The sequence below is a fragment of the Pan paniscus genome, chromosome 12 (genome assembly GCF_029289425.2).
Source record: "Pan paniscus chromosome 12, NHGRI_mPanPan1-v2.0_pri, whole genome shotgun sequence".
In the NCBI taxonomy this organism is placed as follows: domain Eukaryota; kingdom Metazoa; phylum Chordata; class Mammalia; order Primates; family Hominidae; genus Pan; species Pan paniscus.
In genome coordinates this window covers 70,632,297-70,644,594 of record NC_073261.2, presented here as the reverse complement: position 1 = coordinate 70,644,594, position 12,298 = coordinate 70,632,297, and the positions used below count along the sequence as shown (strand labels likewise).

Genomic DNA, 12,298 nt, shown 5'->3' with positions numbered 1-12,298 from the left:
CAGAGCAAAGAGACTTAAGACCAATAGCAGACCAAAAGAAAATGCTTCCTTGCTACTTTGTGTCTGAAGACTGTATATAAATATACATAAAATAGCAATTTCTGGCCGAGCGCAGTGGTTCACGCCTGCAATCCCAGCACTTGGGAGGCTGAGGCGGGTGGATCACGAGGTCAGGAGTTCAAGACCAGCCTGACCAACATGGAGAAACCCCATCTTGACTAAAAATACAAAAATCAGCCAGGCATGGTGGTGGGCACCTGTAATCCCAATCACTTGAACCCGGGAGGTAGAGGTTGCAGTGAGCCGAGATCGTGCCACTGCACTCCAGCCTGGGTGACAGAGCAAGACTCTGTCTCAAAAAAAAGCAATTTCTGGGTAGAAGAGCTATAAATTACATATGATCCCACAATATGTAGGGATGTTAAAGATTTGAAAGATTATAGACATATTTCAGTAGCTGATGAACATAATGTTTAGGAATTACTATTCTGAACATGAAAAAATGTACTAGGAATAGATTCAACAAAGTAGAGGCATGGGCCAAAAAATTCATATGCTCAATAGAGATTTACTCATTTACTCAACAAATATTTATTGAATGCCTATTCTGTGCTAAGCAGTATAACAGGTACTAGGGATTCAACACTGAAGAAATAAAAGTTTTTTTCTTTCATAGTGCCCACATTTGAGTGAGGGAAGAGAAGGAGTGAATAATCTTAGGTGGTGTTAATGCTATGCAGGAAAACTTAAGACTTATTGTAGAACACAGATGCAAGAGAAGAGATGCTAACATAGGCATATCAGAGAAGATGAATACCTCTATGTTAATATCTTACCTATTATTCGACTTGTAAGAATTTCTTTATCAGAAGTACCAATCTCTCTTCTCAGATAGTTTGTGGGAATTCTACCTGCTGCAGCAGCTTTTTGTCTGTAGTCAACCTGAAGCAGCAATAAAAAAAAGTTCATATAATTCTTTTTGCAGAAACAAACTATACTGTATGAATGCTAATTCTCCTGAGGTTGCTAACAACACAGTCTAGACACAGAGTAGAAAATGTTATTTACTTAGCATTTTGTATCTTTTGGGGAGAGGAAAGTTGATAGAAATGTTTCTGCAAAGTGATTTTAAAAAACGTTCAGGTGCAGTGGCTCACGCCTGTAATCCCAGCACTTTGGGAGGCCAAAGCAGGAGGACCACTTGAGGCCGGGGTTTTAGAACTGCCTGGGTAACATAGAAAGACCTTGTCTCTACCCCCAATAAAAAAAAAATTAGTTGGGCACAATGGCCTGCGCCCATAGTCCTAGCTACTCAGAAGGCTGAGGTGGGAGGATTGCTTAAGCCCAGGAGTTTGAGGCTGCAGTGAACTATGATCACACCACTGAACAACTCTAGCCTGGGCTAGACAGAGCAAGACCCTGTCTCTTAAAAAAAAAAAGTCTTCTACTCAACAGTAAAAGTGGAAGAAGACTCACTATTTGCCACAGATGCTCATTCTGATCAAGTCAAACATTGCTTTTTTTTGGTATCAACTCTGTTAAATATAATTGTACCCCCCCCTTTCATAATAGAAGGGAGCTATAAAATTCTAATGAGCTCATTACTAAATATACACAGTTGTCTCTTGGTATCCCTGGGGGATTGGTTCTAGGACCTCTTGCAGATATCAAAATCCATGGATGCTCAAATCCTTGATGTAAAACACCATAGTATTTGTTTATAACTTATGTATATCCTCTCATATACTTTAAATCATCTCCAGATTACATATAATCCTTAATACAATGTAAATTCTACATAAATAGTTTTTATACCGTATTGCGTAGGGAATGACAAGAAAAAAAGTCTGTACATATTCAGTACAGATGCAATTTTTCCCCCAATATTTTCGATCCATGGTTGGTTGAATCCATGGATGCAAAACCCAAAGATATGGAGGGCTGACTGTACTTGCAGAGTCATACTGAAGGGAAACTATGAGGGCAATGAATTCATTGCTTATTCAATGTCAAAGTACTCATGCACTTCCAATCTTCTTGTCAACTTACGCACTTGGACGTTCCAAATTCTAAAGTATGCTTAATCCTAGTATTTGTTTATGAAGCAGTTTATACTCTTTTAATGAATCAGTATCAAAAAACTAGGAAAAATTCTTTGTTGTGCAAGTTTGTATTTTCCACTCACTAGACACTGGACAAAAATATTATACATTCTACACTTTACTCAGACCATATTACAGTTCAGATAAATCAGCAAATACTTACCACCAAAGGCATAAACTGGGAAGGGGAAGGTTTTGTTTTACTGACCGCTGTGACCATTACTGCAGTGTCACCTGACTTAAACATAAAGAACAACGCTGGTAAGTTCCTTTGAAATCAGATATTAGCATCTAAGTAGCAACTGAATAAATCCTTACTCCAATTAAACTCAAGAAAAGATATCTAATTCTACGACATGATTATGAAATAAAAAATATTCACAAGTAGTCCAATCTTGATCCCTGAGCTTTTCAAAAGCTATGGAATCAAAATAAGGAAAGATTAACAGGTAATTTAGTCATATTCAATGAATTGAATAGTATTCTCTACTTCTTATGTGGCTATACATAAGGAAAAATTCCCCAATTATTACTATAGAAGAAAATACCAAAATCACTTTCTCTAGAAAAGCACAACAGAATTTATTAACGCATAAAACAGAAGCCCAAGTTGGGAAAGGATGTTAAAGGTCACTTAATACGGCTGGGCACAGTCGCTCACACTTGTAATTGCAGCACTTTGCGGGGGCAAGGCAGGTGGATCACGAGGTCAAGAGATTGAGACCAGGCCAGGCGCGGTGGCTCACGCCTGTAATCCCAGCACTTTGGGAGGCTGAGGCAGGCGGATCACGAGGTCAGGAGATCAACACCATCCTGGCTAACACGGTGAAACCTCGACTCTACTAAAAATACAAAAAATTAGCTGGGCGTGGTGGCAGGTGCCTGTGGTCCCAGCTACTAAGGAGGCTGAGGCAGGAGAATGGCGTGAACCCGGGAGGCGGAGGTTGCAGTGAACCGAGATCGCGCCGCTGCACTCCAGCCTGGGCAACAGAGTGAGACTCCATCTCAAAAAAAAAAAAAAAAAAAAAAGAGATCGAGACCATCCTGGCCAACATGGTGAAACCCCGTATCTACTAAAAATACAAAAATTAGCTGGGTGTGGTGGTGCACGCCTGTAGTCCCAGCTACTCGGGAGGCTGAGGCAAAAGAATCGCTTGAACCCAGGAGGCAGAGGTTGCAGTGAGCCAAAATCGCACCACTGCACTCCGGCCTGGAGATGGAGCAAGAGTCCACCTCAAAAAAAAAAATAGGTCACTTAATACATGCAGCGCTCTGGACTCTGGTTGTCTGGAATGATTCTTGCAGTAGAAATTATCTTAGTAGTATATGAATTAATTTCCAGTACCAAAATTCTAAGTAGTTACACGATATTGTAGTTACACATTTAGTATGAGTCTCTGTAACCATTTTTAAGATGAATTTTTAAAATCTGGACTTTTTACCTGTACTACAGCAGAGCCATCTGCAAATCTGGCCAGCTTTCCAGAAGATATTTCTAATTTCCTGTTTAAAAATAAAAATGCAATACAAGAAGACTTAGGTCATCTGTACAATTCCTGCTTCGTATAAAATAATAAAAGATTCTAAGGGAAGATTCTAACCCCCAACCCACCCACTCCACCAACAAAAAGGGGCAGAATCCATGATCATTATCAAAAGTAAAAGTGGAATTTAAGAGTGGCTTAAAGAAGAATACGGAAACCAAGGCACAGGACTGATCTGAACAGGAAAGTCTTTTGGAGGTTCAGAAGTTAACTGTTTCCCTAAATGTTAATTCCCATGTACCATCTATTTTTTTTTTTTTGAGGTGGGGGGTGGTCATTGTGCCTTGTATCTTCTTTTTCTTTTCTTTTTTTTTTTTTGAGACAGGGTCTTGCTCTGTTGCCCAGGCTGGAATGCAGTGGCACAATTACAGCTCACTGCAACCTAGAACACCTAGGCTCAAGCGATCCTCCAACTCAGCTTCCTGAGTAGTTGGGACTACAGGTGCACACCACTACACTTGGCTAATTTTAGTTTTTGTATGGATGAGATCTTACTATATTGTTTAGGCTGGTCTTGAACTCCTGGCCTCAAGCAATTCTCCTGCCTTGGCCTCCCAAAGTGCTGGGATTACAGGTATGAGCCACTGTGCCTGGCTCCATTTACCATCTTAGTACAGTCTCTTATCATCTCTCACCTTGTTGACTACAGTAATGTTTTAACATACAAACAGGATTGTTTCCCTACTTAAAAATCCTTTAGCCAGGCGTGGTGTCTCCCACCTGTAATCCCAGGACTTTGAAAGGCTGAGGCAGGCCTGATCACCCGAGGTCAGGAGTTCAAGACCAGCCTGGCCAACATGGTGAAATGCCATCTCTACAAAAAATATCAAAATTAGCTGGGCATGGTGGTGCGTGTCTATAATCCCAGCTACCAAGGAGGCCGAGGCAAGAGAACTGCTTGAACCCAGGAGGGGGAGGTTACAGTGAGCCGAGATTGTGCCAATGCACTCCAGCCTGGGTGACAGAGTGAGACTCTGTAACAAAAACAAAACAAAACAACAACAACAACAAAAAACTTTAGAATTTCTCCCAATGCTTTTAGGACAAAATATAAACTCCTAAATATTGCCTATAAGGACCTTCATGTTCAACAGAAGGGGAAAGAACAATCTTCAATTCAATGAGGAAAGAGTAGCCTTTTGAGGCAATAGTGGACAACTGGATGCAAAAAAGAATGAATCTTCATAAATTAAGTCAAAATGGATCCTAGACCCAAACGTAAGAGCTAAAACAATAAAAGTTTTAGAAACAAAACACAGGAGTAAATCTTCAGAGACTTGGGCCACACAAAGTCTTAAATATGACATCAAAAGCATAAATGACAAAACAAAAAAATAGGTAAGCTGATTTCATCAAAATTTAAAACTTTAATTAAGAAAGTAAAAGAAACACCATAGATTAAGAGAAAAATATTTGCAAACCATGTATCTGATAAGGGACTTGTGTTAATATCTAGAATATTTAAAGAATGCTTACAATTCAACAATAAAGACAACTGAATTTTAAAACTTGGCAAAGGATTTGAATAGCCATGTCTCCAAAAAAGACATACAAATGGCCAGTAAGTACATAAAAATATGCTCAATATCATTAACTATCAGGGAAATCCAAATCCAAATCACAATGAATACCACTTGACAGCTGTTATGAATGTTCCTTGTAGCATTATTCATAATAGTTCCCAAATGGAAACAACCCAAATGTCCATCAACTGATGAATGGATAAGCTAAATGTGGTATAATCCATACAACTGATTATTATTCAGCAATAAAAAGGAACAAAGTACTAATACATGTCACAACATGGATAAACCCTGACAACATTATGTTAAGTGAAAGAAGACAGTCACCAAAGACTATGTTTCCATGTAAGAAATGTTCATAATAGGCAAATCCACAGCGATGGAAAGTAGATTAGTGGTTGCCTGGGGCTGGGGAGAAATGCTAAGTGACTACTACTAATGAATTTCTTTTTAGGGTGATAGAAGTGTTCTAAAATTGATGGTGGTAATGGCTGCAAAACTTTGAATATACTAATATCCATTGAACTGTACACTTTATTTATCTGTATTTACTTATTTTGAGATAGGGTCTTGCTCTGTTGCCCAGGCTGGAGTGCCGTGGTGCCATCTCAGCTCATCTCAGCCTTGACCTCCCAGGCTCAAGTGATCCTCCCATCTCAGCCTCCCGAGAAGCTCGAAATACAGGTGTGCACCACCACGCTGGGCTAATTTTTAAATTTTTTGTAGAGATGAGGTCTCACTATGTTACCCAGGCTGGTCTCAAACTCCTGGACTCAAGCAATCCTCCTGCCTTGGCCTCTCAAAGTGCTAGGATTACAAATATAAGCCACTGCTCCCAGACGAGTTGTACACTTTAAATGAACTGTATGGTATGTGAATTATATCTTAATAAAGGTGTCTTATATACATGAAACAGGCAGCACTATTAGCCTTATTCCCTAGTTTCAGCAGAGAATGCAAAAAGAGATTACTGATGTCTTGAAACAGACCAGCAAAACTTGTCAAAGAGCTCAAGATTCATCAAAAGGTGTTTTGAGATGAAACCAAGTCAGTGACCCCTGAAGATACAGAGAAAGATGTTGTGTCACATGAACTCAGCTTCGGCAACATTCTATCATAGTCTGGTGCTGAAAATGCACAAACCAAACACAAGCATGTAGACAGGCCCAATGCCCTACCCCAAGTAAGATTATTCTGTCTTTCACATACCAAAGAGATGAAGGAACAACCCTTAATATTTTCACCTGTTAAATACCTTTGCCAGAAGCCTGAGTTAATGAAAAGCATATTTATCTATTCAGTTAGACTCATTTTGTTAAGTTTGAAAGTCAGAACAAAGTATGTACATTTAATATATGTTAATAAATACAATGATTTTGTAGTATCAAATTCTTGACTCTGAAATATTAGTTTTTTTTTAAAATCAGGGAATATTTGAGAAATTCTAGTTGGGTTTCTATTTATTCAACACAGATGTTATAATGATGAAAGCCTACAATAAAATGGGTCTCCTGTGACTAATGGGAATGAGGCACAGAGAGGAGGCTGATGCTGGATTAATATGTTGAGTAGATGGAAGGAACGAGATACTCAAAACCAGTCACACTGTGTAGTATCACAGACCTGCAACAACCTATAGCTGAAATCAGTATTAAGTAATGGTTTCATGAAGCAAATGTAAATTTGACATCTTGAAATTTTGTTTAACCCTGAGTAACATGCCACCAGTACTTCTCAAAACTTACCAGGAACTGGCATTCTGTCTACCAACGTAAATTCTGAATACCTAAGTGATCTCTGTGAAGGGGAGTGGAGGATCTTTAACTAGACAGAAGTGAGCCCAAAACACAGGGAAGAAAAACTGTGAAAGCTACAGTTCTACTCTACTAATGGGGCTACTGCCTTAGCATTTTGCCCACTGTGGCATATTCTGTTGAATATCCTCAGTGATTTAATACATAGTAGATGCTCAATAAAAGCTTGCTGAAATGAAAATTAAACACCTGCCTCCAAGGTTACTGTGAGCATTAAATATACTATCTGAAAAACACCTACAATAATTATATAATCTTCCAGAATGCAGTAAAGAATATATATGATAACAAATATAATGTGCCTGGTACATAGTAGTCACTCAATAAATGTTGCCAATGGCAAACAAGACAAAAATGAAAGAATTTATCCAGCAGGTATGATATTTTATGAGTCTAGTTATTTCAACACATGACACGAGTTTAAAAAGAACTACCTACAAAAGAGGAACAGGTTGATTAATAAATGAAAGAGTCAAAGTAGATTATTTATGGAAAATATGGGGGGCAGCAGCTGCATCTTGTTTTCAGTATCTAATGTCTATCTCACAGTACGTGTCTGTTGAATGAAATGTTCTGGGCATTTCTTTGAAGCATGTGTAGTCCTTGAAGAATGGAAGAGATGTCCTCTTCCCTCAAAAATCAGAATTAATGAATGCTGGGAGTGGAATAAGCCTTAGAGAAAACCTAGTCTAGGGGCGACCAAACTACAGCTCGTGGCCTATTTCTATATTACTCTTCAATTAAAAATGTTTATATATATATATATATATATATTTTTTTTTTTTTTTTGAGACAAAAGTTTCACTCTTGTCACCCAGGCTGGAGTGCAATGGCACGATCTCTGCCACTGCAACCTCTGCCTCCTGGGTTCAACTGATTCTCCTGCCTCAGCCTCGCAGGTAAATGGAATTACAGGTGCTTGCCACCACGCCCAGCTAATTTTGTATTTTTAGTAAAGACGGGGTTTCACCATTGTAGCCAGGCTGGTCTCGAACTCCTGACCTCAGGAGATCCACCCACCTCAGCCTCCCAAAGTGCTCGGATTACAGGTGTTAGCCACTGTGCTCGGCCGTTTTTTAAAATATTTCTAAAGGGTTTGTAAACACATACACACAGTGTGTACCCCAAAAAGCCTAATATATATATTATCTGGTCCTTTATAGAAAAGTTTGCAGACCCTTGATGGAATCCACTCTCCACACTTCGCACAAGGAAATGGTGAATTAACCTGTTCAATGTCAATTACTTATCAAAGTTAGAGTGCGAGACCTGGATTCAAAATGATTTTTTTGCTTTTTGTATGAACTGGGGTCCAAATTTTTTCAAAGTACACGTAAAAAATTTAGATATATGAAGTTTGCATTAGCAATTCCATTTATTCTAAGAACGATTAAAGCAAACTTTTTTTTAAAAAAAGGTCCCCTAAAAAAAAGTATGGGCTTTGTAAGCAAAAAACAGAAATTCAAAAACCACCTAGTCCCATGATACTAACTTTTTAATAGACTCTTAGAAAGTTATCTAACCTTTTTTGAGCCTCTGTAGTCTTAACTATAAAATGAGGGTAATAGTACCTTTACGACAGGTTTAAAAAGATTGCGAGGATCATATAACTGGCGTTCAAAAAACTGACTTTTCCTTTTCCTCCTAACCCAGGGTCATAGTGGTCACACTTTAGGCAATCAATTAGATTGGATGACATGATATCTTGTACTCCTAACTTCAAGTCATCCTTCCGTCTTAGCCTCCCAAAGTGCTGGGATTACAGGTGTGAGCGCCTGACCTTTTGCCATCTCTTTGCACTGATCTTTGCTTTTGTTTCTCTCTGTGTGTCTCCTTGCCTCTCTCCCTGTCACTGTCTCTCTCTCTCCCCTGCCTCCCTCTTGGTCTCTTTTTTTTGATGTCTTTCTGATGACCTTGTTCCCATCTCTGTGCGTGTGTGGCTCTCTCCCTGCCCATCTCTTACCATCTCTGCCTTCCTCTCCCAGGTCTTAAACGAATATTTCCACAATGTCTGTGAACTGGACCTGGTGTTCAACTTCTACAAGGTAGGCTCCTGGTGAAGAGGAGGCTGAAGGAGCCCGAGGAGTGGGACGTGGGGGACCCGTGGTGCACTAGCCACCCGGAGCCTCTGCTGAGGTCTGTGTCCCAGCTCGAGGGGCATCAGAGCCCCAGCTTCCAGGGTCCAGGCCAGCATCCCGGGGGGCCTCGTCTCACCCACGTCAACTCGTTATTCCTAGGTGGAATGTTTCCCACTTAAGAGCCCAGTGGTCCCGGAAAGTAAAGAGATCGGAAGTCAGGTGGACGGACAGAGTCGGATGGAGCAAAGAAGCCCGGCACACACCAACAGAGGGAACGACATAGCGCGGGAAGGAGGGTCCGAGGAGACACATTCCAAACCCGGAAAGGGAAATTTGGAATTTAGGTTTAGGGTAAGGAGAGATTAAATAGACCTGGGATACCGGGTTTCTACCCTGGGAGATGAATACGCTCAAGCTGGCTGGACAAGACACCTTATGACAATACAGTGAACGCACGTCACTCCTTACCTGTTGCCTAAGTCCACGGCCACAGCTCGAGACCCTGCGCTACTCCATAGTGCTCGCACTTGCAACTGGGTGAGTGCCCGATCCCGCCCTGGCAGAAGGAAAGGACCATCGCTCAGGGGCCGGAGCCGGAGGCACGAGCAGCAGTACCTGCAGGCCGCCATGACACCCGGCACGCGGTCAACGCAGGCTGTGCCCTGATTGGCTCACTCCGCAGACCGTGGGGCGGAGCCTGATGGAGTTTCGTTTCCGCCGTGCCCGAGGGACGCCGGGGTAACGGAAACCTTGGCCACCTTCTACGAAGACTAGAGAGGGTCAAACCTATCAGAACGCGATTATGTTGCAAACGATCTTTGTCTTTATGTGCCAACGAAAGGCAATTAGATAAATAAGGTTTTTGTGCGTGTACTATCGTAATTTAAAGGAGAAGTCCTAGAATAATGTAAATGTTTAATATGCAGAGTAAATTTATATTTACTTTTAATACTAGAAGTCATAGAACAACACATTATTATTATTTGGCTCTGTGAACTAAGAATTAGAATTTGGGTGGTGGGCCTTGGAAAGAGATCTCCTTCTCCCCTTCTCCGCCCTGGTTTTTATTTTAAAAATTTCACATAGCAGATATGTTACTACAGCGATTTGTGTTAACCAATTTACAGTAAATTCATTTTTCATCGACTTGTAATTTTAGAAATCTTTATTGTCACTTCTGATTCATTTTCATTTCCATTGCTAATAATTAGCTATTTATATTTCTGTCCCTTTTGGTCGAACTCTTAAAGGCAAAATGCCAGCTACTGTTTGAAGTAAATATTTTGTAAAATGAAAAAAAAAAGTTTTTGGGATTTGAAAAATTTTTAGAGAGTGGATAAATTTCTTCCACCCCATTAATCCATTCTGTTAGAAATTCTTTATATTTTTCCTTGAATGAGCCAATGGTCATTTTCATATTATGATGTAAATTTTTTGTGTAAGGTGATAACCGCCTTACCCCAAAGAAAACCAAACAACAAAAACCCAACACTCATTCAAACACAGTTTTAAGAATTAAAAACGTTGGCTGGACGCGGTGGCTCACGCCTGTAATCTCAGCACTTTGGGAGGCCGAGGCGGGCGGATCACCTGAGTTCGAGACCAGCCTGACCAACACGGAGAAACCCCGTCTCTACTAAAAATACAAAATTAGCCGGGCATGGTGGCTTATGCCTGTAATCCCAGCTACTCGGGAGGCTGAGGCAGGGGAATCGCTTGAACCCGGGAGGCGGAGGTTGCAGTGAGCCGAGATCGCGTCATTGCAACAAGAGTGAAACTCGGTCTCAAAAAAAAAAAAAAAAAAAAAAAAAAAAAAAGTCCGGGCGCAGTGGCTCATGCCTGTAATCCCAGCACGCTGGGAGGCAGAGGCGGGTGGATCACGAGGTCAGGAGACCCAGGGCATCCTGGCCAACATGCTGAAACCGCGTCTCTACTAAAAATACAAAAATTAGCTCGGTGTGGTGGCGCGTGCCTCTAATCCCAGCTACTCCAGAGGCTGAGGCATGAGAATCGCTTGAATCCAGGAGGCGGAGGTTGCAGTGAGCCGAGATCGCGCCACTGCACTCCAGACCGAGACTCCATCTAAAAAAATAAAAAAATAAAAAAGAATTAAAAATGTTGATCCGTGATGATTTAAAAAAGAAAAAAGAATGATGAGCTCTAAACAGACAAATGATTTGCTGGCAAAGCAGTTTTCTGACACCTTGCTTTCATGAGCTATTATTACTGATTTGGGATTTCCATTCCAATAGAGGGATTACCATTAACTTTGTTTACAGATTTTTAGTGTTAAAGCAGTTTTTGCGTCTCCTCCCTTTTACTTTACCTTGAGTTGCCACAGAGTTTTCAAGACCAATCAATCTATTGAAATCTCTGATGAAGATAAATGTCTCAGAAAACCTACTTGCCACAATTGAACATGACTTTTGATTTATAGAGTAAGAATACAAAATCATCTTTTTGGTAATATACTTAAGTACTGTGTAATCATTTTCATTTGGGCAGTATTGCCTAATAGTTTAGAGCATAGACTTGGAGTTAGTCCCAGCTGGTTCCAATCTTGTCTCTGTTAATTACCAGTTGTGTGACTCTAGCTCTCTGAGCCTCAGTTTCCCCATAAAAACAGATAGTAATATGAATCTAATAGGGTTTTTGTAAGGATTAAAAGTGTCAGATGATATAATAGTACCTAGCACATTGTCAACACTCAATAAATGGTAAATTTAGCTTTCATCCAGCCTTTTCGTTTTTTTCAAGACAGAGTTTTGCTCTTGTTGCCCAGGCTAGAGTGCAGTGGCGTGATCTCAGCTCACTGCAACCTCCGCCTCCGGGGTTCAAGTGATTCCCCTTCCTCAGCCCTCCCAAATAGCTGGGATTACAGGTGCCTGCCACCATGCCTGGCTAATTTTTTGGATTTTTAGTAGAGATGGGGTTTCATCGTGTTGGCCAGGTTGGTCTTGAACTCCTGACCTCAGGCAATCCACCCGCCACGGCCTCCCAAAGTGCTGGGATTACAGGCATGAGCCACCGCGCCCAGGCTTATCCAGACTTTTCTTAATTCTTCCTCCAGTTTCCAGGTATTCTGAACATTTTTCTCTTCTTCAGAACTCCTTGAACTCCTTGAATCGGTCAGCTTTCATCCAGCCAGAAGTGATGGAAAGCAGCATTTACCTATTAAGAATCCTCCACCCCCATTTCCTCACACAAATCTGATATAATTCAAATAGTAGTAATTGG

At 40.7% G+C, this 12,298-nt stretch overlaps 1 protein-coding gene across 2 annotated transcripts in view; it reads right to left on the bottom strand.

Annotated features, from left to right (window-relative positions):
* Positions 1–10,612, bottom strand: part of PNPT1 (polyribonucleotide nucleotidyltransferase 1) — a 56,655-nt gene extending 46,043 nt beyond the window's left edge. Inside the window, exons 1-4 of one of the 2 annotated variants that reach the window (XM_034953185.3) lie at positions 9,530–10,612; positions 3,545–3,605; positions 2,266–2,340; positions 837–942 (exon numbers count right to left, since the gene is read on the bottom strand). In XM_034953185.3, coding sequence (XP_034809076.1) covers positions 837–942; positions 2,266–2,340; positions 3,545–3,605; positions 9,530–9,690 — 403 coding nt within the window. In that variant the 5' untranslated portion in view covers positions 9,691–10,612. The remainder of the gene's footprint in view (positions 1–836; positions 943–2,265; positions 2,341–3,544; positions 3,606–9,529) is intronic. The other variant, XM_034953186.3, reaches the window with a different exon arrangement.
* Between the last annotated feature and the right edge of the window lie 1,686 nt (positions 10,613–12,298).